General features: G+C 43.6%; 1 protein-coding gene across 1 annotated transcript; it reads left to right on the top strand.

Annotated features, from left to right (window-relative positions):
• The first annotated feature begins 11,042 nt into the window (after positions 1–11,042).
• MAJIN (membrane anchored junction protein) lies at positions 11,043–25,646 on the top strand. The gene is made up of 10 exons (XM_087822411.1): positions 11,043–11,143; positions 14,469–14,514; positions 16,803–16,878; positions 17,058–17,183; positions 18,081–18,112; positions 18,631–18,722; positions 20,213–20,276; positions 23,993–24,065; positions 24,893–25,010; positions 25,601–25,646. The coding sequence occupies exons 1-10, from the start codon at positions 11,043–11,045 to the stop codon at positions 25,644–25,646; spliced, it is 774 nt and encodes a 257-aa protein (XP_087678537.1).
• Positions 25,647–26,099: the final 453 nt, after the last annotated feature.

Raw genomic sequence — 26,099 nt, 5'->3', positions numbered from 1 at the left:
CAAAAATATGGGTGGGGAGGTGAATGGATGAATGTAGTTACAAGCAAGTGGGCTTGTTTGACTCACAAGTATCTGGGACTTGCTCTGGACACCCAGCTTCGGCAGCTTAGAGGCAAAGCCGGTATCCAGGGGGAGAGGCGTTGGTGAGCTGTTGTACTGAGTTAGGGGCCAGGGCCATGCAGCTGCTTGGGGAGCACAGAGAAGAGCAGATTTGAACATATACTTCTCAATGCAAAACAGATGAACAGTCAGTTACCTCATGAAGAAGCGCTCAGCATCATTAGTGTGAAACTACCGATCTCAACATGATACTTACACCCCCACCGGAATGACTAAAATAAAAATGACAACACTGGATGCTGGTGAGGACTCTCATGTTTTTGGAGAGTGCATGAAATGGTACAGTCACGCTGGGAAAAGGTCTCCATAATGAAACACGCATCTACCTGATGACACAGAGGTCCTCCTTTTAGGCATTTATGCAGGAGAAATGAAAAACATGCCCACAAAAAGCCTTATAAAGTGTTCCTAGCAGCTTTAGTCAGAACACTCAAAGACCAAATAAAGCCCAGGCGTCCATCTCCTGGACAGTGAGTGAATAAACTGTTGTATATTCATATGATACAATATTGCTCAGCAATGAAAAGGGAGAAACTGCGGACTTGTGCAACAACATGGACAAAGCTCAAAAATATTATGCTGAGTTGAAGAAAAAGCTTTACACGATAGGCTTTCATTTATATGAAGTTTCAAACCAAGTAAATGATCTGTGATGGAAGAAATGAGGACAGTGGTAACCCGCAGGGGGGGAAGCACTGGGGCAGACATTAACTGGGAAGCGGCAGGAGGGGACTTTCTGGCGTGTTGCTAATGGTCCATATCTTGATAGGGGTTTGGGTTACACAGGTATATGCATTTGGCAAAACTCAGCAAATCTATACTTAAGATTTGGGCATTTCACTTTATATAAATTTTATCTCAAGAGAAAAAAAAACTTGTAAATCAATATTGATCTCTTTTTAATGATGTTGAAGTATTTAGTGGGAAGTATACTGATGTCTGCAACTTCTTGGAAATGCGTCAAAAGAAAAAAAAAGGATTGATGGATGGACAGAAGGATCTGTAGACACACAGTTATATGATAAAGCAAGTAGAGTTAAATACTAATGACAGAGTCTAGGAGGCGAGTGTACAAGTTTTCTGTATGTTTGAAGATTTTCATAATAATTTTGTTTTACATTTACCAGTTTATTATAAAGGATACTAATAAACGGCCAAATGAAGGGGCGCACAGGGAGAGGTCAGGCAGGGTCCTGTACACAGGAACTTGTCTCTAAGAAGCTGGAGTGTACCACCCTCCCAGCACATGGATGTAGTCACCAAAGCTCAATAATTTTTAAAAATTAAGACAAAACTCACTTGGGATCCTTGGCACAAATGCAGAGTGCTGCCTGCCCCCCTCCCCCAAATGTGACTCTCTGGGCTGGGACTAGGACCCAGCCAGTGTCTAGAACAGGTTCCACGGAGGTTCTCAAGCTCCTAGGGGGCTCGTCTCCCAGCTAGGTCCAAACACAAAACCTTCCCAAGGGCTCTTCTGAAGGGGTCTCTAGGGGTCTCTCTCACCTCCTTCTTGGGGTTCTCTGCTTCTGTGCTACAGCAGCCACCACTTGGAGAAATCGGCTCTCATTCCTAAATGGGCAAAGGCCTCCAAGGTCTAAGCTGAGCCCAGAAGGATCCTGAGGCCTCTTTGAGGAGCCCTGGCCAATCCCATCGCCTCCCTAACCTCTACAAGGCTCACACCTGGGTGCTCACCAGGCTTCACAGCCTTGCTGTGACCCAGATACCCAACAGGCAAAGGGGGAGAGGCAACTGGCAAATTAAATGACAGTCTCCACCAATAGGAGACACTGTACCCCACCCCTGGTTCCACTGCCAGGGCTACCTCTCTGAGCAGGGTCAATACTCTCTGAGACCCTGCCAGGCCAGTCTCTGGCCTCCAGCCTCCCCAGCTCAGGGTTGAGGACTGTTGCCTGGCAGGTAATTGGCCTGGGAAGTCCAAAGGGAGGGGGGAGCAGGGCTCAGGGGAGGAGGAGCCCCAGGTGCTGCAGGAAGTGCAGCTGTTAATTAAGTGGCTCCTTCCCACTTAAGGCCTGGGAGATTGGACCTGCTGAGGCCCAGGGAGCAGCCGATCTTAAAGGAGACAAGACCCCATTCTGATCCTCATTGGAAGATGGCAGGTCTTCCCAGGGATTACCCTAAGCACTGCAGCAACTCCTCCACTCCTGAAACACCACCCTTCCTCCTACTTCCAGGGCTTCTTTATGGCTTGTGCTCAGGATTTGCCCTGTCCTCTTGGGCTCCCCAGTGGAAATATTCAGTGGGAGGGAAGCCAGTTAAGGAATCCACGTGACCAGGGCCCCACTGAGAAGCTCTAGGGATCCCTGGGAAAAAAGGACCAGGAGAGGGTACAGCTCTGGCTCAAAGCAGGTGGGACAAGAGTCAAGACCAGGGAAACCCCTGAAGGGCCAGGTGGTCAGATGGTTGTGATAAACTGCAGCAATGAAGGCTCCTTGACAATGCCCCACTTAGTGCTTGGCAGGAGAAGTACCTGAATTGTAACCACAGCCACATCCAACGTTCTCTGAGTGTGGTTCCCACCAGGAGCGGCAGCAGCAGCACCTGGGAACTTATTCTGCAGGTTCAACATGCAAATTCCCAGGCCCCCCTCCTTCCCAGACCCATGCATTAGAGACTTGGGCCCAGCAATCCCATAATCTAGGTGATTCTGATGCACACTCAAGTTGGAGAACCACTGGCATAATCTGACTGGACTCCGGAGCAGGGCTGTCTAGAAAACTTCCTTCTCCACAGATTGGTTCACATTCATCAAAACATTCATTAGCACCTTCTATGTACTAGACCCCATGTCAAGCCTCATATCACACAGGTGGCCATTTAAGACTCATGACCTTCTGTTCCACAATCTTAGGGACAATATCCAGGTAAGTAGATTGCAAGTAAACAACACAGGCACAGGACAGTTTTCTCTAGCCTCACCAGAAGCCTGGTTCCTTTACCCTGCCTTGACCCCAACCCCACTCCACCCAGAGAAGAAGGGTCCTTCTCTTGGTTCCCAGGCATGGTGAGGGCAAGAGATGTGCACCCCAAAGCAGCCAGAAGGCAGTGCTGCGCTGGGACTCAAGTCCTATCAACTTGGTCAACTTTTCCTCTGTGCCAAGCAAGGTCAGAGTCACAGATGGGTGGCTTAAGAGTTATATCTGCCCACAAACGTGTTTGGCTTCAGTCCACAGAGTGTATTCGAGTTTTTCAATTAGTTGTCAACCTTTTCAAATTGAGAGATTTCCCATGAAAAGAAGATCTGGCATTACCAGACCACACTTCCCACAGGCCTCCCTTCAGTGGGAGACTGGATAAGCAGATGCTTTCTTTTGATGGGGCAGATGCCCTGCTGAGACCCAGTGTCCTCTCTCCCTCTGCTTCCCTCACTACTTTCTTTTCCTGCCTTGCTTTCCCAAGCCTCTGGGAGTACTGTCCAGTAGTAGGGGCTTAGTTGCCCTGAGTACCAAAAGATATACAAGACTCAGCCTTCTTTGGAGTTTACTATCAGGACTTTGTTGAGATAAGAATGTCCCATAGAGAATTAGTCTATTTGAGCCAAACTGAGGACAACTGCCAAGGAGCAAGATCTGAAATGCTCTGGATAATCAGTTTTACAGTTCCTTTTATGCACTTGAGATTAAGGAGAGGAATGTAAAGAAGATTACATGAGGGTGGGAGAAGGGTTGGGTTACAGGATAGTTAACAAGATTAGGTGCTTTCTTGAGGGTGGTTAGGCTTATTTCAAAGATGCACAAAAACAAGGGCGAGTAAACCTTTTACTAAAAAAAGCTATCTGCCTGGGGCAGGACTACTTACCGTGACTTGTCCTGTTAAGAATTCATTATCTGCCTGGCTGGCAAGGCTCAGCGGTTGAGCAGGAGAGGGAGGTTCAGTTTCTGGTCAGGGCACATGGCTCGATCCCTAGTGGGGGGCATGTAGGAAGCAGCCAGTCAATGACTCAATCATCATTGATGTTTCTCTCTCTCCCTCCCTTCCCTTCCTCTCTCTCAAATCAATAAAGACATATAAAAAAATTTTTTTAAAGTTACTTTCCCTGGAAATCCTTTCCTGTCCACAGCAGGTGGAGTAGGGTTTTAGAGTGGGGTAGGTTTAGGGGTAGGGGAGGCATTGCATGCAGAAGGAACATGAGCAGCTAAAGTGGAGGCAGGAGAATGCAGGACTATGGGGATAACAGTTGCCTCCACAGGGTATCTGTCTCCCAAGGGGACAGCCAAGTGGGCATGCCCAAGCACCCCCAGTACCCCTAGCCCTACCCAGATGTGGGACAGACCTGAACAGAATCACTTAATAATTCACAACATGGTCAGAATTTGATCAGCAGGAAGTGGGAGGGAAGGTGCTGGGAGTTGGAATCACACAGACCTCGGTTCGAGTCCTTGTGCCTCTACAGTTGGCTCCCATTTCCACGCCTCTTTATTTATTTTACTTATGATTTTTTGAGAGAGAAAGAGAGAGACATTGGTGGATTCTTGTATGTGCCCTGACCAGGATCGAACCCGCAACCCTGGCACACTGGACGACACTCTAACCAACCGCGCTCCTCCAGGCCTCTTTGGCGTGGGGACGGTCGTATCCGCGTTGCCGGAGAGGCTGTGCAGACAGGGCCTGCGCTGCGCTCCACACACAGTAGGGGCTCTGCAGTCGATAGTTCCGGACCGACCACACCAGGCACGTAGTAGGCACGAAAGGAGCAACTGGTGCACATGCCAGCGGAGCTGCGGGAGGGCGCCGGGGCATCTCGGCTCCAGGTGGGGCCAGGGCGGCTCTCCGTCTCCGCCTCGCGCGACCCCGGCCCAGCTGCGAGCGCGCGTTGACCGCGGCGAAGCCAGAGCGCGCGCGCCCCGCGGGCGGGGCGGGGAGCACATCTGCGCGTGCGCAGAAGGCCGCCGGGCGAGCCCGGGCGGGCAGCCGCGCGTGCGCAGGAGGTCTGGCGGGCTTTTATCACGAGCAGAGGTCGCGGGCGAGCGCCGAGCGAGTCCTGTAGCCGGACTTCTTTCGAGATCGGCGGCCGCCTTTTTCAGAGAGGATTCCTTAGTGAGTACTCCCGCCGAGGGCCGAGGGCCGAGGCCACTCCTGTGAGGCGCGAAGAGCGCTCAGTGTGTGAGAAAGAAGCCGGCTGGGCCGGCAGGACCTTGGGTACGAGGTAACGGGCCAGCGGCTTGGTGCTCCTGTTCGTCGCTTTCTCTCTACCGGAGGGAAATTTCCGGCCCGGCCCCAGCCCACCACTCCGCAGCTGTCCCCTAACTTAACCTTCGCAGCCCTTGGGCCCCTTCGGACGCCCAGCACACCCTGTGCCCAACCACAGGGCCTGGTCATTGTGGTCGTCATCGTCGAGGTGGCGGCCTGCGGTTCAGGCAGCAGCTGCGCATGATCGAGGGCGAGCTGGGGGAGGGGAGCGGGCAGGGAGGGCAGTGGCGTCCGTGCGCCTTAGCGGAGTGCCCAGCCTGTGCCAAGCTGACCCGGTAGGGTCCCCTTGCGCAGGCCTCTGGGCTGCGCGGAGGTGGAGAACCTCGCCCACGTGTCTGTCCACCAGACTTCAGGGACCGATCTTCCAGCTGTGCCACACCCAGCGGGAAATGCTGCGCCTGGCAGAGCTCCAGTCTTCTGAGGCCCCCACCTCCGCACACCCCACCCTCTTTAAAAAACTTCGCCTGATAACAAAAGCGTTTATTCCGATCCGTACCCGCCCTGTAACCCAGGCTTAGCAGTTGCCAGGAAAACAAAACTTCTTCCATTGAAGCATTTCTTGTCACGTCACGTCTTCACGATTGGGATGAGTTTCTGGCTTTGAAATGCCAGATTGAACCTGGAGTAAATATTTGAGTTATGGCGCTCAGTGAGATCACTGCTCAGCCCCTCAGGTTTTTGAATCTTGGCATCTGGGAACATGGACAGAAAGGTCCAGGCAGGTATACTGTGGTGTACACCCTGGACTTAACTGAACTTTAGTTCTTTCATCTGCACATCTGCAGGTAGTAGGCCTACACAGTATGGAACAGTCTACCTAGACACTCTTTGGATATCTCATGGGCACCTCAAAATTGAGCTTGTCCAAATAAGGATGCAACATCTTCCCCTCAAAACCTTACTTTCTAAGGCTCCTTTGTAAAGAAAGTGGCACAATTATCTTTTATCCTAGTTCAGACAATGAGAAATGGTCTTTGCCCCTCACCCCATCAAGTCACCAGATCACGAGTAGACATCATCTTGGACATTTTCCAAACGAGTCCACTTCTCTTCATCTACGCTTTCATCGGTGTAGACCAGGCTACTATCAGTTTCTGCTTGGAACCGCAGAGTCTCCTAGCTGGCTCTTCTCCATCTGCTCTTGTTCCCACATTACAACCAGAGGGACTTATTTTTTCTAACACAGAGCTGTGTGGTCGTGCTGTTTCTTTTCTACCCTCAGTGCCTTCCTATTGCTCTTAGGATGGACTCCACAATCCATAACTTGGCCTATAAGGCAGGCCCTCATCCCTTCTCTACCTGTGCTTTCTTCCTAAATGTTCTCATTCGTTCCAACAGCTCCAAGTGCCACCTAAATACAGATGATTCAAATTTATATTTTCATCCCTTGCACACTAGGAGACCACCGCTTTAGCATATCCACTGGGATGTCTAGTAGGCCTCTCAGACTTAAGCAAAACAGAACTATCGATTGTTCTCCACAATCTCTTTCCCTAACATCCTCCCCCATCTCAGTAAAGGGTATGTACCAATAGCCACCTCATAGCAGAGGCCAAAGTCAAGTGACATCCTTGATTCCCACATGTGGTCCATCAGTCTAAAATATGCCTCAACTTCAACTATTCAATAACTACTAAGATCCCAAAGTCCAAATTGGCAACATCTTTCTCCTAGACTGCTGCAAAAGCTTCCTAACTGGTCTTTTTGCTTCTACTTGTCCTCATAGTTTGCCTTCCTCTCAGCAGCCAGAGTGATATTCCTAAAGCATAAATCATTTTGCTCCTTTTTATAAAACCCTTTGCATAACATCTGAGTTCTTTACAACAGTCTATAGACCTTATGTGATCTGGCTCCTGCCTCTCTCTGTGACTTTATCTCCTGCTACTCTGTCTTCATTCTCTATGTTCCAGTCACACTGACCTTTCTATCCATTAACTCACCTATCACAGGGCATCTGTGCTTGCTGGGTTTTTTTCTGCTTGGAATGCTTTTTCCCTTGACTTTGCATGGTTATTTTCCTTTCCATTAAGGCCTCAACTCTGTTGTGATCTCTTCTGAAAGGCCTTTGCTGGCCACATTTCACTACTACAAAACCCTATTTTATTTTCTTCATAGTACTTAGAGTACTTCAAATTACATTTATTTATTTATATGTTTGCTGTTGCTCTCCACACCTCCTGAAGTGTAAGCCCTTAAAGATGGAATCATGTTTCTCTTTTTACCCAGTTCATCAGTGCTCAGAACAGTGCCTGATGCAGAACAGAGCCCGAGGCTATCAAATGTGTGGTGACTGACTCACTTGCAGCCTTATCTCCTAGAACTGTCCTTCTTGCCCACTGTGTTCCAGGTTACTATACTTCTCTCTTTTGAAAATGCCATGCTGGTCCCAACTGAGGACTCTTGCATCTTCATTTGTGCATTCCTGAGTCATACTCATCCTTCAGGCAGGAGTCACTTACCTAGAGCGGGCTCTCCTGACTTCCATTCTAGGTTAGGGTAGTCTGTAACGTGGCCCATCCATATCACCCTATCATTTTTTATATTAGTTGTTAAAGTTATAATTACCTGTAAGCTCACTGTAGGCAGGGACCAAGTTTGTGTGTGTGTGTGTGTTTTAACTCAGAAAGGCTTTTTACTCACAGTTAGGGCTTATTACACTGAACGGACACAGAGTGAAAATATCAAAAGGAAGAGGAGCATAGGATCCATAGAAGATGCCAGGCATGAGAGCCTAGTTGTCCTTTCCCAGTAGAATCAAGCGAATAAGTAGCCAGTCCTCCCCGCCAACAATATGTGACAACATACAGAGAGTATTGCAGACAGGTATGCTAACATGAGCTTTGGTGTCTGGGCTTTTTTTTTTTAATTCTCACCCAAGGATGGATATATATATATATTAATATATCTTTATTGATTTCAGAGAAAGGAAGGGACAGGGAGAAAGAGAGATAGAAATATCAGTGATGAGAGAGAGTCATTGATCGGCTGCCTCCTGCACCCCCTCTACTGGGGGTTGATCTCGCCACCTGAGCATGTGCCCTGACCGGGAATCGAACCTCGATCTCCTGGATCATAGGCTGATGCTCAACTGCTGAGTCATGCTGGCCGGTGGAAGTTCTTTTATTCTTTAACACTGGAAGATTTTCTCTTCAAATAATACCAGAAAAAATTATCATCTCCTTCCACCTCCATAGGCAATATCATTATCCTCATATAGCATTCAGTCCTGCTTCAGGTTCTGTGCACTGACCCAGGTTTTTCTTTATGTGAAACAAATTACTAAGACCTTGAAAAATCTTTCTTTCAAACATCAGTGCCAACATGTCATTTAAGTCTTAAGTATTGGAGATTTTCAAGGAAAGATTGAGATTTGTCAGATCATGCACTGAGATTAAAGCTAATCTGTTTTCCTCTCTTAAATTTGTTTTTCTAGTATAGCATTAATAGAGAAACTTCAAATCTATCAAAACAGCTAATGTTTATATAATACTCTAGAGTTTATGAAGTGCTATTTTATAGCATCATCTCATTTAATGCCCACAAGAATTTGAGGAGTAGATGAGATCCCCATCTGTAGATGCAGAAACTGAGAAAAGAGGCTAAGTGAGTTGTTCAGGGTTTAATAACTAATAAGAGGCAGAGCTAGGACTCAAGCCTTAGTCTTCCAATTCCAAATCTTATGTCTTTTCCACTATCCCATATTGCCTATAACTTTTTTTGTTTTAAAGCCATCAAATCTAGCCTGGGTTCCTGCTATGCCTTGGGCATGGAGAATCAGGAAGATTTTTCTCAGGATATGAACAGTATTTCCCCTCTGGTAATTTTGCAATTGGCACCAACTATTTCTTTTCACTTTTGACTGCAATTCTAGTCTAAATAGTCTGTGGGCTCTGGCTCCAACCTCCGGTCATTCTAATCCCAAATAGCTGAGATCAGACACTGGGATATATCTTTACTGGCAGTCCCAGGCTTGAACTTTGGAAACTGTGGGAAATTCCATTCTTTGGGCACATAGATCTTCTGACACCACCATACAGGAGTTTTCCCTGCTAAGTAGAAATGGTATCAGTAATATGGAGTAAAGTAATGAAAATAGTCCTTTATGTGCATATAATATTTTAGTATTTACAAAATGATTTTATATTCATTATTTTTTTCCTTCCTAATAACCCCAGGAAGCAGAGTGGAAAAATGGTTAAGAGCATCAAGTCTGGATTTATACTGTCTCAGTTTGAATCCCATTTTCAACATTCAAAGCTATGGAAATTACTTCATCTTTCAATGTCTCAGTTTCCTCATCTATCAAATTTAGACTACTTATAGGCATATTGTGAGGACTGAGATAAGAGGGCATGGGAAAAAAATTGTTAGTTCTTGTGTCAATAAGAAAACCAAAGCCCAGAGAAACTAAGTAAGGACTAACCTGAGATTTAAACCTACGTTGTTCTTACTTCGTGCCTGTTCTTTCTACGTCATCTCAGCTTCCTCTGAAATCAGTACCTTGCATTGTATAAAGGTAGCTTTAATCTTCAAGAAATATGGACTTCTTACTCTCGTTATTTATTTATTTTAAAAATATATCTTTATTGATTTCAGAGAGAGGAAGGGAGAGGGGGAGAGAGAGATAGAAACATCAATGATAAGAGAGTGATTGATTGATTGCATCCTGCACGCCCCACACTGGGGATCGAACCTGCAGCCTGTGACCTGACTGGGAATTGACCGCCCTCCTGGATCCTAGGTTGATGCTCAACTGCTGAGCCACGCCCGGCCAGGCTCTCATTGTTTATTATTTAATCTATATGAAGGGACAGAAAGTGCAGGGTTTGTTATCTCTACAAAGGAAAAAGAGGCACAGAAAAATCCTAGTGACTTAGAAAATTACAGTGTGCTTGATCCTTAGCTCTGAGCACATACCAATTGCCCTTTTGGAGAAGAGACATGCTATCCTTCTTTTTCATCTCTCCCCTTTCCTGAGTTTCCTGCAGAGAGGACCTTAAGTGGCAGAGATTCTGGACTAGGAAAAGTAAAACTAGTAAGTGCTAGGAGGATAGTAGGCACTGTGGCACAGTGCAGTCTCACAGGTGGTGAAGAGGAAGAGCGAGAGGCAGTGAAGGTGAGGCATTCCTCAGCACCACTGGGAAACTGTGTACATCCTTATTTGCTGCATTGGCTATGGCAGGGAGGTGTCCTCCTCTCTTAACTGCATGTAAGGTTAATAGCAGAGGTCTTCCTGATTGTGCCACTTACTGGTATATCCTTTAGATTGTTTCATAATTTGGCTTGAGCCCTGTTCACGTTGGCCTAGGTTACAGGGAAAGTGAGGACAGGCAGCAGAATAGACTCAACAGATATTTGGGGATAGATATTTAAACCCTGTGAGTCATCAGATGTTAGTATTATTTTCATGAAAGAAAAGTGATGTGCACAAGGTTGTAAGGTAAATGACAAAACTTGCTCAGGACTTTTGACTTCCAAGTATAGAGATCGTCCCAAAACAGCATGTATACTCCCCATGCGGGTAGGAGAACGGTCCAGGTGATGAATATCAGAACTGAGCCTGGGACATAGGCAGTAGTGCTAAGTGTTGGACATTTTACTCATAAAGAATGCTACAGATTGGGCAAGTTTTCTTTTCATACATAAGGAGCCATCTTTACCTTTTTAATAATTTTCTAATATTTCTACTTTATTTAGGCTATTGTTTGGGAGCAATGAGTTTAAAACCCTTCACCTACCCATTTCCAGAGACAAGATTTCTTCATTCAGGATCCAATGTATATAAATTGAAAATCAGATATGGCAACAGCATCAGGTAAATTTAAAGCTAGGAGGGGTAGCCTTTGCAAACAGGTTAGTGCATTTTCTCACAGGTCATCATCCCTTCTCTGTCTTCACCCAGTCCAGGAGACTGGCTTGAAGTAGCACCTTGTAGGACTTTATTTCCCAGGTATTTTATATTCCATATGTTATTACTCGTGTATGTTTCTAAATTAGTGATGACATACCTTTGGGGCACTGGTTCTCAAAATTTTTTACCTCAGAACCTCTTTGCACTCTTACAATTATTGAGTATCCCAAAGTTTTTGATTATGTGGGTTATAGCTGTCAATATTTATCATATAAAAATTAAAATAGAAAAATTAACATACCTACTAATTTAAAATATATATCATTAAATGTTCTTTAAACTGATTTGAGAGAGAGAGAGGAAGGGAGAGGGAGAGAGAGAGGAAGGGAGAGAGAGAGAAACATTGATGTGAGAGAGAAACATGGATCGGTTGCCTCCCGTATGCACCCTGACCAGGGATCAAACCCTCCACCTGGGTATGCACCCTGACCAGGAATTGAACTAGTAGCCTTTGGGTGCATGGGATGACGCTCAACCAACCGAACTGCACCAGCCAGGGCTATAATATGTTTTAAATGGAAAATAACAGTTGTTGGCAAAGATGTGGAGAAATTGGAATCTTCGTATATTGCTGGTGGAAATAAAATAGTGTAGCCACTATGGAAAACAGTTTGGCGGTTCCTCAAGAAGTTAAACAGAATTACCATGTGACCCAGTAGTTTCACTCTTAGGTAAAATTGTACAACAGCGTTTATAACAGCATTATTCACAATAGCCAGAAGGTGAAAACAGCTAAAGTGTTCATCAGCAGGTAAATGGATAAATAAAATGTGGTTATATGTGTGGTATATATACATATATACAATGGGATATTATTCAGCCATAAAGACAAGTTGCAAAAGGAATGAAATTCAGATACATGTACAGCATGGATGAACTTTGAAACATTATGCTAAAGAAATAAGCCAGTAACAGAAGGACGGATACTGTATGATTCTACTTCTATGAAATATTAGAATACGAAAATTCAGAGACAAAAGTAAATTAGAGGTCATCAGGGGCTGGATGGAGGGGAGAATTGGGAATTACTACATAATGAGTATAATATTTCTGTTTGGGGAGATAAGCTTTGGAAATAGATAGTGGTGATGGTTGCACACCATGGGCTGTAAATGTAATTAATACTACTGAATCATATACTCAAAAATGGTTAAAATGGCAAATTTTACTACAATTTTAAAATGTATTAATTTATTGATTTTAGAGAGAGAAACATTAATTTATTGTTCCACTTACGCATTCACTGGTTGCTTCTTGTATGTGCCCTGACCAGAGATCGAACCTCCAACCTTGGCATATTTGGCAACACTCTAACCAACTGAGCTACCCAGCCAGGGCTTTTTACTTTTTACTGTGGTAGTTTTTTAAAGGATAATTGCAATGTGAAATCTGAAATTATATCAATGGACTTTTTGAACTCTGCTGCATTAAAATTCATTGGTCATTCTTGTTCTTTGAATGAATCTTTTACCTAGAATGATTTTGTAACAATGTGTTTCATTGGTCATTTGGAAAACATTGGTTCACTGACTTATGCAGATCATCCAAATAGCAACACATTTCATTATACAGGCATACCTTGGAGATATTGTGGGTTTGGTTCCAGACCACCACAGTAAAGCAAACCGTAATCTTTTTGCCGGTGGAGAGTTTTGCCTTGAATTTTTAAAAAGGGCAACATCTATGAAGCACAATAAAGCAAAGCACAATGAAATGAGGTATGCCTGTACAATATCAAAAAATCATATTTGCTAATATCACTACTGTCTCATCAGAAAAATATTTTAAGTATTTGGAACCTGCCAACCTCATTGTGGTGGACAGAAGTTTTCTAAAGTGCAAATTTTTGCTTGAAATCCCAAAATTTATCATTGATGACAAATACTATCACTCATCATTTGACAACAAATACTTGAATTGATAAACTTACTGTTCATTTTTGAGGAAATGTCACATTACCAAGTCTGAATAATAACCATACTTTGTGTGTCAACTGATCATTAAAATGCTGCTCTGTGAGCCCTGGCCTGTGTGGCTCAGTGGATAGAGCATCGGCCTGTACACCAAAGGGTCACAGGTTCGATTCCCAGTCAAGGGCGCGTACCTAGGTTGCAGTTTTGATCCCCAGCCCCTGTTGGGGCACATATGGGACAACCAATTGATGTGTCTCTCTCACATCAATGTTTCTCTTTCTCTCCCTCTCTTTTCCCCTCCCTACCTTATACTCTCTAAAAAACAAGCAATAGAAAAAACATCCTCAGGTGAGGATTAACCAAAAAAAAAAAAAAAAAAATTCTGTTCCAGACTGGCGGTGTAGCTCAATGGTTGAGTGTCAACCCATGAACCATGAGGTCACCACCGGATTCTCGGTCAGGGCACATGCAAGGTTGAGGGCTCCATGCCCAGTAGGGGGTGTGCAGGAGGCAGCCAATCAATGACTCTCATCATTGATGTTTCTCTCTCCCTCTCCCTTCCTCTCTGAAATCAATAAAAACATATTTTAAAAAAAATACTGTTCCATGAAAAGAGCAGCTAGTTGTTTGCAGCTTAGTTGCACAAGTGCTTTTCCTCCAGACAACTCTGATATTTCTGTAGGCAGAAGTGCTTTATGCATGCTTCCCACTTTATCACATAACATATTTAAAAGACATGCATTCAAAGGTTGAGATTAAATTTTTACTTCTCCCTCAGGGATATTAAATGAAACTGGATTTTTTTCCCTGTGTGGCAGTAATGATCACTACAACTGTTAGTATGGTTTAGTGTAACTGGCTCGACTTATGCTAAGACACCAGCAATTTTGCTCACCATTGTTTTTGTACTAATGATTACAAATGTTAGCACACTGAAAAAGGCAAATAACATCTTAGTATTATTATGAAAATAATAAGTTTGCCCTTGGAGACCCCTTTAAAGGGTCTTGAGGACCCCTAGGAGTCATCAAACTATACTTGAGTACAAATGGTCTAACAAATTAATAACTTTCACAGTGGGAATTTCAGGTCTTGGCAAGTTAGTGGAGAAGATACTTTGGTATATAGCCTTGTACCTATTCTCAGACCACACCACCTAGGTGATCACTTCCTCCCATGAGTACTGGGTCAGCACAGACATTTATTATTTAGTCATGTTTCTTTAGCTCAGTGGAAGTGTTATTTTTGCTCTACTTTCTGTTGTCTCCAGAGTTTTTCTTCTTGGCTTACTTACCTCTTGTTTATTTACCTTCTAGAGGGGAAGATATAGAAAATAAGGAAGTCGTCGTCCAGGAGCTGGAGGTAGGGAAAGAAGCTGACAGCTTCTGGGAAAGTAATTCTTTAAGCCAAGGATGCATCCATATCCAGATTTTAATTATTTCTTACCAACTGAGTCACAACCTCCACTTGATTACTTCTCCCTGCCACATTTCCTCTGCAAAGAAATTTTACTGTTTTTCCAGGGAAATTAAAGCCTATATCCTTTCTCAGTTTTCCTAGTTGAAGTGTCAGCACCTTTCAGGCCGAGTTATTTTGTTTCTACCAGAGTTTCCAGCCCTGTGCAGCTCTCTTTTGTGGCAGCTGGCATAGAGAAAGCTTCTGGAGAACTGGAAGAACTGCCGCCTTCCAGGGCTCAGAGAAACCTCACCATCCCAACCGCTGCCTGGTACTTGACGTTCAGGAAACTCCAGTGTAAATAGAGAGACAAGGCTGCTGTGTCTTCATTTTAATTGGAAACATTTGCCATTGCTTTATTCCTACTTCATTTTCATTCCTTTTCTGCCCAGCTTCTCTAGCTTTAGGTTTTCCCACAGGAAGAAGACTGAGCAGGTGGACATTTTTGTATTGGTAAAAGCACTGGGCTAGGGGTTAGAGTTCTGGGAACTGGCCCTGGATTCCAGTCCTGGCTGAGCCACTAATTAGCTGTGTGGCCCTCAGCAAATCACTTATTTCTCTGGATCTTGATTGCCTCATTGATAGAGTTTTAAAGTAGTTTATTCTCTTCTAACTTCACAACTCAGTGATTTAAGACTATTGTGGTTTATGAAGACATATGCTGCCACATTTCAAAGAATTCAAATATAATTAAATACACAAATACTCTGTGAAACCAAAAATTTGAGTCATAGCCTTAAAGATACTTGTGGTTCTTTGGGTAAGTGTTGAAAGATATATTAGGATCTTGCAGGACCTCAGAGACATCGTTATAAATAACAATATAGGACCATGACAGTTTTTTGCTTGTCTTAATTGTGAGTAGAGCAGAATTTATTTCACTTTGCTTCACTTAATTTGGGCAGAGAACTCAAGACAGCATAGTAAAGTGGAACGGGCATAGACTTTAGAGCCAGTCAGACTGGATTTGAATTCCAGTGCTGCCTTCACAGGTAACTTTGGGCAAGTGACCTACCTTCCCTGAGTCTGTTTCCTTACTTGTCAATCAGGGAAATAGATAATGCCTGTTTTCAAGATTGTGGTAAGGATTAGAAATAGATGTGTGCAGTGCCTGCCACATAGTAAAGTTTTCAAAGTGCTTTTTATATGTTCTCTTTCTCTTGCTGTCATTAGTTTTGAGGCAGATGTTATTCTCTTTCATTCATTTAGGAAACATTTAGTGATAGGCAGTGTAGCCTAATTGTTAAGAGTGTAAGTTCTGGAACCCCACTACCTGGTTTTATATCTTGGCTCCACCATTATTAGCTATGAACCTTGAATAAGTTACTTCACTTCTCTATCTTAGTTTCCTTATTGTAAAATGGGGATAATACAAGTGTCTATCTCATAGGGTTTTTAGTGAGTGTTAAATTAATATGTATCAAAACATTAGATATTAAAAATTATAAGCTTGATACTATGCTTAGTACAGAGAAAGATAAATAAGACACAATTTCTGCCTTCTTTGAGCCCAAATATGAGTAAATGAGCCCAAATGAGAGAGGAAATGACAAAGTTAGGACTGAGATTCAGATTTTTCCCCCTATAGAAGTCTAGTAGTCTTTTTATGATACCAAATTGTTTAATTAGTAATAAGCCTAGGTTAATTAGAGATTAATTGATTAAGATTTTAAAATAGTAGAAGAAAAGGTTTGACTTAAGCAAAGGCAATATAACTATGTATCAGTAAATACCAGGATTATTCGTTCATTCAGTATATGTTTACTGGAGACCTGTTTTGTATCATCCACTATGGTAGACACCATGGAAGGGGTACTAAAATAAATCAGGTATATATTCTACCTGAGGAGATTTCTCAGTAAGGAAAATAAAACATATATAGATGGAATGTAGTAAAGGCCCAAGGCCAGTTAATTACAACTTGGAGAATTGAGGGAAATTTTCTGGAGATGGCTTTGAAGTGTACCTTAAAGGTAGGTAGGACTTAGACATAAGCTGATGGATGGAAAGGGCATTTCAGGCAGAGGGAATGGACTATGCAAGAGCATAGAAATGGAGATACAGAAGCCACATTTAGGGAACAGTAAATAGTTCAGCTTTAATAGAATATGGGGTATGTAAAGAACAGGGACAAGTATAAATGGAAAGATTGGCTGACACTAGACAGGATTAGTCATTTCAAATATTTTTTTCAGGATTCCATTCGTGTGGTCTTGGGAAATTTGGACAATCTGCAGCCATTTGCTACAGAACACTTCATTGTATTTCCCTGTATCCTTTCATTTCTGGATAGGAATGAGCTACAACTTACATTGTAGGTTGAAATGGAAGCAACAAACCGTTAGGTAGTTTGGAGGGTAAGTCAGGGAAAGGAGAAAGAGTCTTATCCCTAAAAAGTACTCAGGGATTCATATTGACTTCTTTCCTCATTCCTTAGCACTGTTTCCCAGATAAAAGCAAATGGGAGAGAGTGTCCCGCTTGAAATTCAAACACGGGGAAATCGTCTTGGTCCCCTACCCATTTGTTTTGACTCTATACGTGGAGATGAAATGGTTTCATGAAAACCTGTCACCTGGTAAGTGGAGTGATGGAAGTGTGGGTGGTGAAGAAATAAAAGGAGAAGGTTGAGCTTCCGTGGGTTAGCAGTGCAAGCTGAATACGGCAGAATGTCAGCCAGGCTGGGCCAGTACCACACAGTGCAGAGGTCAGGAGCATGTGCTCCAAGCCAGATGGCCTGGTTCAAATCCTGGTGGCTTTGCCACTGAGTCTGTGTGACCTTCGATAATTATTTTGTTTAATCCTCACCTGAGATACATTTTTTAAATTTAATTTTTAGATAAATTTAATTTTAATTTTTCTGTGCCTCCTTTGTGAAATGGTGAAGAAGAATAGTACCTATCTTGTTGAGTTGTTAAAACTATTAAATATATAAATATGGAAGATGGAAAGTAAGTACAAAGTCTGACAGTAATCACTCAGTGGAAGAGACCTATTTATTATATGAGTGCTTCCTTCCATTTTAGAGTATTCAGTGACTTTCATTTTAGTGGTATCTCACAATTTTTAATCTCTAAGGGCCATCACAATTTTTACTTATAGAGGAACAAGTAGACACCTGCCAGGTTGATTTGGAAAAGAGTACAAAGGCCTTGCCTCAAAATATCTCCCCAGTTAATTTGTTACTGATGCTTGAAGTTCCACCTTTTATTTCATAGTAGGGACCCCCTTTTTAAGTGGCATCTCATTAGAATACAGTGTGAATCAAACTCTAAATTTTCAGCTTGTAGATGATAATAGTTCTAAAATAGGGGAGAAAGATACTTTTGAAGACTATTTCTAGGATAAGTGGTACCAGGCAGAAGAGGAAAGCGTATACACAGAGGTTTTGTATAGTAAAACAAGTAAATGGTAGCCAGAAATCCAGGTGAAACAGTGTTTCGATCCATTATGACGTTTAAATTTCCTGTTGCAGGGAAACCAATAAAGGACAGTCCTCTTGGGTTGGTAAGTTTGCCTTTTGTATATAATGTGAAAATTGCCTTTATTGCTTCATGTTGTCTAAAAAATCCTTCTCTCGTCTCTTCCTCTTACTTTTTCCCTTTTTGCTGCCCAGGTTCAATCAGAATTGGACACATGAGCCCTGGCCGGATAGCTCAGTTGGTTAGAGCATTGTCCCCATATGCCAAGGTTGTGGGTTTGATCCCCGGTCAGGGCACATACAAAAAGCAACCAATGAATACATAAATAAGTGAAACAACAAACTGATGTTTCTCCCCGCCCCCCCTTCCTTTCTGTCTCTAAAATCAGTAACTAAATTTTAAAAAAAAGAAAAAAAGAATTGGATACATGAAACCATCTTTTCCCCCTTGGATAAATTTCTAAGACTAACAGAATGTCTACCCTTACTTGCAAAGTTGGCAAAGTTGCCTTTGACAACTTAAAGATGGGGAGTTCACTGTGCCCTCATGAACTGAACAGCTCTGGAAAAGGAGGATTCATGGGCGTCTGGTTCCTCTCTGAAGGTCCTAGCTGAGAAGAAAGCAGCAGGAGCCATGAAGAAGAAACGAAAACGCATGGAAGTGTCCAGCTCCCCCAGCAGGCCAGCGCTGGACAGGTCAGTGGTGTTGGGAGAGAGTCAAAATCCTGCATTCTAGTTAGGCCTTGCCAGCTGTTGCTGCTGGTTGATCTTGTCCTTGGGCGAGTCACCTTCTCTCTCAGGGCTTCATTGGTACCTGCCTATTCCAGTGGATGGACTAAGGGAAGGAAGCAAGTTGATATTTGCAATGTAATTTGAATACAGTCCTTTCCTCAGCAAAACAGGATTCTTCTGTTCATTAAGACGAAGGCTGACAAGAAATGCAATCAGATCTATACAATTGTGTCCAACACGTATTCATTGAGTACTTACTATGGTCGTACTACCAGAAAATGCAATCAGAAGGCACACGATTTAAGAAGTCCCAGGATATTATACAAGAACACAAAACAAATAAAATGTAATTCTGTCTTACCTAGTGAGCAGTAAGCTTTTAGAAGTCTACCTTAAAAGATAGTCCAGTCTAAGATATAAATGTCTGCTCCCTAGCCAGTTTGGCTCAGAGTGTCTGCCCTTGGACTAAAGGGTCTCTGTATGATTCAAGTCAAGGGCATATACCTCAGTTGCAGGTTTGATCCCTGGCCCAGGTCGGGACACGTGCAGGAGGTAACCAATCAGTGTCTCTCTCACATCGATGTTTCTTTCTCTCTCTCCCCCTTCCACTCTCTCTGAAAAAGCAACAGAAAAAATTTCCTCAGGTGAGGATTTAAAAAAAAAAAATATATATATATATATATATATAAATGTCTGCAAGAGGGTATGTATCAATTATCAGGTGAGGTGCTGCGATATTAGGTGGAATATTGAGCACATCCCTAACATGTTGAAGTTGCAATTGAGGAGGCTACTTATTTTCTTTTGATTCTCTGTCAGGGACAGAATGAATCAGTAAAACAATTCAGTTCTTAGTAGCACCCAGAGAGGGCTGCTGGAATAATCCAAGGTGTGGTTTGCTCCCCAGCCCAAAGTGCTTTCAGCCCAGGTTCACAGAGAGCAGCTGCTTTTTTCCTGGGTCTGTGTGGGTCCCAAGACATACAGGACTAGTGAAAGTAGACCATGAGGGAGCTGATTTCTACACCCTCCTAATGTTCTAATGCACATGGTGGAGAAGAATTAGGAAACTCCTTTCTCAGCCAGGTGGAATGTGAGGGTACTTGGAGGTGTGAAGCTTTGCTCAGTTCCGTTTGACTGAATTTTCTGTGGAGACAAAGCTTCACATCTTACCTTTCTCTGGGTTTTGATGTACGATCAGATATTTCAAAATCTGATACCTGCTGTCAATCCACTTCCCTTTTCTCAACTACTAGATCCCTGAATATCTCAAATTGGGATTCTACTGTGAATTAAAGCAGCACCCAAAGAGGATTTGGTCACACAATTTATTCTGCAGGCCAGGACTGGTATAAAAATAGCCAACCTGCTGAAATATTCATTTGAGCCCCATTTGCTTGAATGTGGTGATGTTGCTGCTGCCAGTAACATTTCCTGGGCTTTTCCCCCCACCTCAGGGCCAAGATGAGGACTTCCAGCCAAGGTTCCAGCAACAAGAAGCTCCTTATGGAAACCAGGAGGGTAAGCACTACAGTGGAGGCTTCGAGGCTCTTGACCGTTCCCACTCTGCTACAAGCAAGTCAGGATTCCTGTTACCAGCACATCTTGGTCCTTAGTACAGACTGAATTGACTGAACTCATTCTCAGGTTTCACTGTCTGTGGAACAACTTTTAACCATTCCGTCCTGGCCACAGCCTGTCCCAAAAGTAGCTGCATAACACTGTACACATCGATGAGTCCTTTTGTTAATTCTTCTCAGCTTAAAAAGCTGCTTCTTGTACTTGTAGTTGAAATAAGAAAAGAGGTCTGTTGAATTGAGGTAGGATCCAGTATAGAACTTTCTCTTTGGAAACCTTTTTGCCTTCATCTATATTGGGGTCTGAGTCTAGGAACATCTAGGTTTTACAGACTAGCTAGGCATGTAAAAGCACAGGACACACATAAGAGAAAACTTATTTAGAGCAGTGATGGACTGGTCCTAATCATCTTTTATTTCATTCTGAGGTCTATTCTCCATTTAGATATTTATCTCTTTGCTGCTCCTCCATTTCAGGGCTGCTTTTCCATAGTGGTCTCCAAATAGCCTCTAAAATAGCACCCTTTTTCTTTTCCCTCTCTCCAAATAGCTGTTATTGATGCCTTTTTCTTCTCATATCTCTCTCCAAAGTAGGTCTTACCTTAAGTATACAAACACTCTTAACTCACCTCCCTCGCCTTCCCAGGACCCATAACATGATCAGTTAGTGAGTACACATTTATATATGCATTCGTTCAACAAACTTTTACTGAGTCTGCTATGTGCCAGGGATATCACAATCTCTCCTAAAGAGAAGTGCCAACAATATAAAGGTAGGCAGACAATTACTGATAGATGAACTATGTGCAGGAATAAAGGAAGCACAGGGTACAAAGGGGCCGCAAAGGAGAACCTCACTCAGACTAGGTGGCTGTGAGGGAGGGTTCCTATAGTAGCTCACAGTAGCTCAAAGAATTAAGGCCAAGAGGAGGGAGTACAGTGCTTTTGGTGAGTGCAAGCCGGTGTCCCTGGAGCTTGGAGTGCTGGGAAATGGTACTGGAGAGGTCCACACTGGCTGGATCATGAAAAGCCTTACGGCTACCTTCAAGATTACAGGAATTCCCTAAAACAATTTTAAGTAGAAAAATGAAATGATTTTCATTCCGAAATGGTTCTTCTGTCTCCTGTTTGCAAGGTGTTGTGTTAGATTCAGGGGTGTGCCTAAACATGTAAAATTTGGTTTCTTTCTAGGAGTTTACCATTTAGTTGGAGGAAGATTGTACCCTTTGGGACTCAGACTTCTACCTGTGTGGGCAGGAGTGGGCTACAGGGCCTCCTTGTGCTGTGGCCAAATGGCTGACAGAGTGATTTTAGGTAGATAGTTACCCTCTTCTATCCTCTCATCCTTTAGAGAAGGAAGAAAAACCGAAGAAGTACAACAGGGGTATATGAAGCCCTGGAGAACAAAGATGTTTTATACAACCAAGATGATTACTGCTAAAGGAACATTTCCTTCACTCTCTACCCTTCATACCTTCCTATTCTTAGTTTGACAAATCATCTCCCTCAAGAACAGTACCCACAGTTTCTTATTCAACATAATTAACTTTTCAACCTGATACTGAGTTTAGCAAAAACTCTTTGCAAAAAAACGAAAAGGAACATGTTTATTGATTTTGACTCAAAGCCCAAAGACTGTCTCCATTGTAGGCCTGTTCCCAGGGCAAGGATTTTTCCTAAACTAACGTGATCACAGTGACTCTCAGTGTAAGTCACTTGAGCTGGAAAAATTGAATTTGCTCCTATGGTCCAATGCTTTAAAATTTTCTCTCCCCTTTGATAGAAGTTAGGATGTAGGATCACAGTGTGGGTTATGCACGTCTGAACACATTGAAAGCCTATGTGGGGAAAGCTTAGAAGAATACAACACATATCTGAATAAAGTCTCTGTTCCGTAAAAGGCGTTTTGGGGAGAATAGGAAGGAAGGGCAGACCCATTCATTCCCTTTGTTACCCCAGGTCCCAGACCTAGAGATCCAGAGGGTGGAAGGATAAAAAATGGGTGAGGACAGAAGAATCATCCAGAGGTGAAACACTGCTGTGTGTATAGGTTTTTTTGCTTTGTTTTGCTTTTTCCATCTCTGCTTGAATTGTACTTCTAAGCATATCTGGCCCCAAACATACAGAAGACAACCTTGTGTGTGGTTTTCAGGGTATTGTGTACATTGGATGTCCCAGATGGTGCCCTCAGTCTTATTTCAGGCTATAATGTTTTTTCCTCTCTTGACATTTGCCTAAGACCTCTCGCAAGATTTCAGGAGAATAGGGAAGCTAAATTATCTTGTGAGGGAAATCCCCCCTGGTTCAGAAGTAGGCTTTACCTCTGTCTTAGGGCCTTTGCCTTCTGGTTCCCACTACCAGCCTTACTAGATGCTTTCATTAGGGTCAATGCCTCAAACCAGTTTTAACAGGATTTAAGCCCCAAACCAGTTTCATTAATTTGTAAGAATCATTCCCTCATGCTAGAAATTAGAGCGGGGCCCTCTGAGTTCCATATCAGCCCTGTCTAGAAGAGGTAAGAGATGGTCTTCTCCCTTCCTAGAGTTTCCTTTCACTTTTATAGGAATATGACTTAAGTGACTGTCTATGCGGTCTAGAATTTGATGGTTTGTGGAAAAGCTCATATCAGAAATAGCAGCTTATGCTTAGGATGGGGGCTATATTCTAGCTTCCCTAAGGGCTTGCCATGCTTCTGCCTGCCAGACCTACCCTGATAGTCTGCAGCCGCTTGCTACAGAATTCTTCACCAGCAAAACGGCTCAAAGAGCTCCCCGGCACTGCTTGGTGGTCGGGCCCTCAGGTTCTGCCCAGGTGAGGGCAGTGGTCAGTTGGTAGAGATTCCCAAAGAAAACATATGATCGATGTTTCTGACTAGCACAGTGTCTACTGGAAATGTGGGCTTGGAACCAGGTTGTAGGATGTCAAAAGGAAGCTCTATAAAGGGATAGCACAAGGAGAAGTCATGCGATTGTGTTGTGTGCTGATTGCTTATGCTGTGACCATGCTTCCCCTGCGCCAGCTCTAACCATGCTGATCATATTTACTCGTAATGGCACTGTGCCTTTGTACATCACGTCCCTGTCTGGAATGGCCTGCTCTCTCTGACCATCTCCTCACCCCCATTAACCCCCATTTTGACAAAATCCCACTTATCCATCAAGGCTCCATTCAAATAGCACTTCCGCTGTGAAGTCTTCCTTGACTAACTGCCACCCGCTCTATTCACATCTTCCTCATCGACCACAGCACTCTATATAGACTCGTGGGGTAGTCTTATCACACCATCTTATAATACTTAGTCTATGTGTCAGTTTTACCACATAGATTATACATTTGTCCACAGTAAAATTAAGGTCCTCCTGATTTCTGAAACCTCAATATTCTATCCTTATTAATAGTTGGCACTCATTACTATGTAATGATAAATTAGGCCCAGGTTGGTTTATTCTCAGCTCTTAAATCTTGTGATTTTGGAAGGACCATGTTCAGGAAGCTGAAATGGGAAAAGGACAGTCGTACAGAAGGAAATATAGAACTTGCCTGGCAGTCAGAAGCCAGCCCCAGTGCTGATGTGAAATCAGTTCTCCAGCAAATAGCATTCAGACCCCCAAGCTGTATAGGAGTGAAATTTAAAACTTTTCTTGGTCCTCTTTTTATCAGAGCAGGGAAAGAGACACCCAGCAGGAATATCAGGAGACTCCAACATTTGATGGCACTGATGTCCAGGAACGGGGTAGGTTCTGGGAAATGCATTTATTCACCTTTAATAATTGTTCTGTCCCTTTTAGTTTTCTGGTGAGCAGAGCAGCACAGAGCTCTGAGTCTGGGCATGCTTGGTGGGCCATGTGCCTCACTCCTGTGGAGGTGCCTGTTGGCCACCCTCCAGTCTGGGGGCCTGCCCTTGAGTAATAGAAACCACCTCACACCCGGCTCCCATGAGAAGTGAAGGGAGGCAGTACATGTCCTTCCCATGCTTTTAATAGTGAAACTGATGCCCACAATGTTTCAGAACATTTCCATGTGGGGTGATAAGTTCTATAGAAAAGTTGGAAGGGGTGTTTCACTTTTTCATCTTATTGGAGAACACTCTCTAGGATTGCTCTCTTCTCTTCCCTTCGGGGTGTTGGTGTTAATACTGAAGGTGCAGCAGATGCTTGGCAAGGCTGGGAATGCATGTCGCAGTGTTGCCCTTCTAACTTGATGATCTTTCACTCGGCCTGGGCATTCAGTATGGATGCAGTCATCACAGGTGCAGGGTGTAAGCAAGTGAGATCTCCAACAAGTCATTCCGTGTGAAGACACCCGCCATGGGGGGTGGCTGGGACTTGAATAGTGTACAGATTTCAGGGTCTGACTTTGAAAATACTCCAAGGTCTGAATAGCATCTTACTGAGCTGAGATGAACTTGGGAAATTCAGAACAAACAATTCACCTGGCTTCAAAAAATCCTGGTGTGAGGCTGCCCTTGGCTCATGTGAGGTTGCCCTTGGCTCATGCCAAGTATCTTGCCTTTTGCTCACATGAAAGTGGCCTTTCCCTGACTGAGTGTTTTCCTTGCAGGCTCTAGGTGGGAGGACAGCCTAGCAGGAGAGATTAGCTCACCATTGCAGCAGAGCAATCCACCTTCACCTAGAGGACCCACAGACCTGGGAACCAGTGGCTTCTTTGGGTTTTTAAGGTAAGACAGGCTCCTCTCCTGCCATCAAACTGAGACCCAGGGTGAAGTAGCTCCAGAGTCTGCCGCATTGGGTCTCTCTGGGAAATTAGAGTAGAAAAGAAAGCAGATTACATGCATAGTCTCTATTTCTTGCAGGATAGGTGAAAATGAGATTGAGCACAGGGCCCCTAACTGTGAATTTAATAAAACTGCACTTTGTTCATTTGTACACACCCCACCCTACCCAGTGTGCCCAGCATTGGGCCTGGTTCCGTAAATGCTGCTTGGACAGAGATTATTCCCATTGTACTAGGCTCATTTAGGTGATTTGGTTACCAAAATGCTTCCATTCTCCCCCCTGAGTCTTCAGCGTCCCTTTCACAGAGGGCAGTTAGCAAATCCCTTTGTCTGTCTAGAGCTCAGCAATTCTTTATTTCCCCCGCCTGAGTATAATCTAATTTGGGTTCCTTTTCAAATGTTGGTCCAGACTTGAATTTCCATTGAGTGGTTCCCCAGAGCAAAAATGCCCTAGCTAATGGAGCCCTAATGTGACCTGGGAGAAGAGAAGGGGACCTCTAGAGTCTCAACCTGTTTTGCTTTCTTTTTTGCAGCTCTCTCTTCCCATTTAGATATTTCTTCAGAAAGAGCAGCCAGTGAGTCTTCCAAATGCAGCAGTGGGAAGTGTACTCTCGCAGTGACTCCTCCCACCTTATCCTCTCCTTATGACACTCCAGTCATGGGGAATGAGGGCCCCAAACTCCCTGAGTCCTCTTGTCCATTTGTTCTGTCTTTCGCTCCTTTCCAGTGAAATTTTTTTTCAATTTAAAACTAAGAAAAGAACTTTCTAAAATGCACTAGTCTGAGAATTGTACTGCTCAGAGGTTCAGTTTAGGTATTTCATCTCTAGCACTTAGGATTCTAATGACAATAAATTATTTATGAACAGTTATTGACTGAGTTTAGTGGAGTAGAGTGAGACAGCTCATACTCTTCCCTCAAGATGCAGGGAAGCAATGCCTGAACTCTCCCCTGGCTCTACCTGTTCTTGTTGACAGGATGCTTTGGGTGGGTGGGGTCTGTACCTTCCCTGGCGCTTAGGGAATGGCGTCT

This window comes from Miniopterus natalensis, chromosome 11 (assembly GCF_054644295.1).
Source record: "Miniopterus natalensis isolate mMinNat1 chromosome 11, mMinNat1.hap1, whole genome shotgun sequence".
In the NCBI taxonomy this organism is placed as follows: domain Eukaryota; kingdom Metazoa; phylum Chordata; class Mammalia; order Chiroptera; family Miniopteridae; genus Miniopterus; species Miniopterus natalensis.
The sequence above is the reverse complement of the archived record's forward strand: the minus strand, read 5'-3'. Positions and strand labels throughout refer to the sequence as shown.

Coding starts and splice junctions, on each gene's coding strand:
- MAJIN (XM_087822411.1), top strand. CDS start 11,043: ATGAGTTTAAAACCCTTCACCTACCCATTTCCAGAGACAAGATTTCTT. Junction 14,515..16,802: donor TCGTCGTCCAGGAGCTGGAG/GTAGGGAAAGAA, acceptor TATTTTTTTCAG/GATTCCATTCGTGTGGTCTT. Junction 25,011..25,600: donor GGCTTCTTTGGGTTTTTAAG/GTAAGACAGGCT, acceptor TCTTTTTTGCAG/CTCTCTCTTCCCATTTAGAT.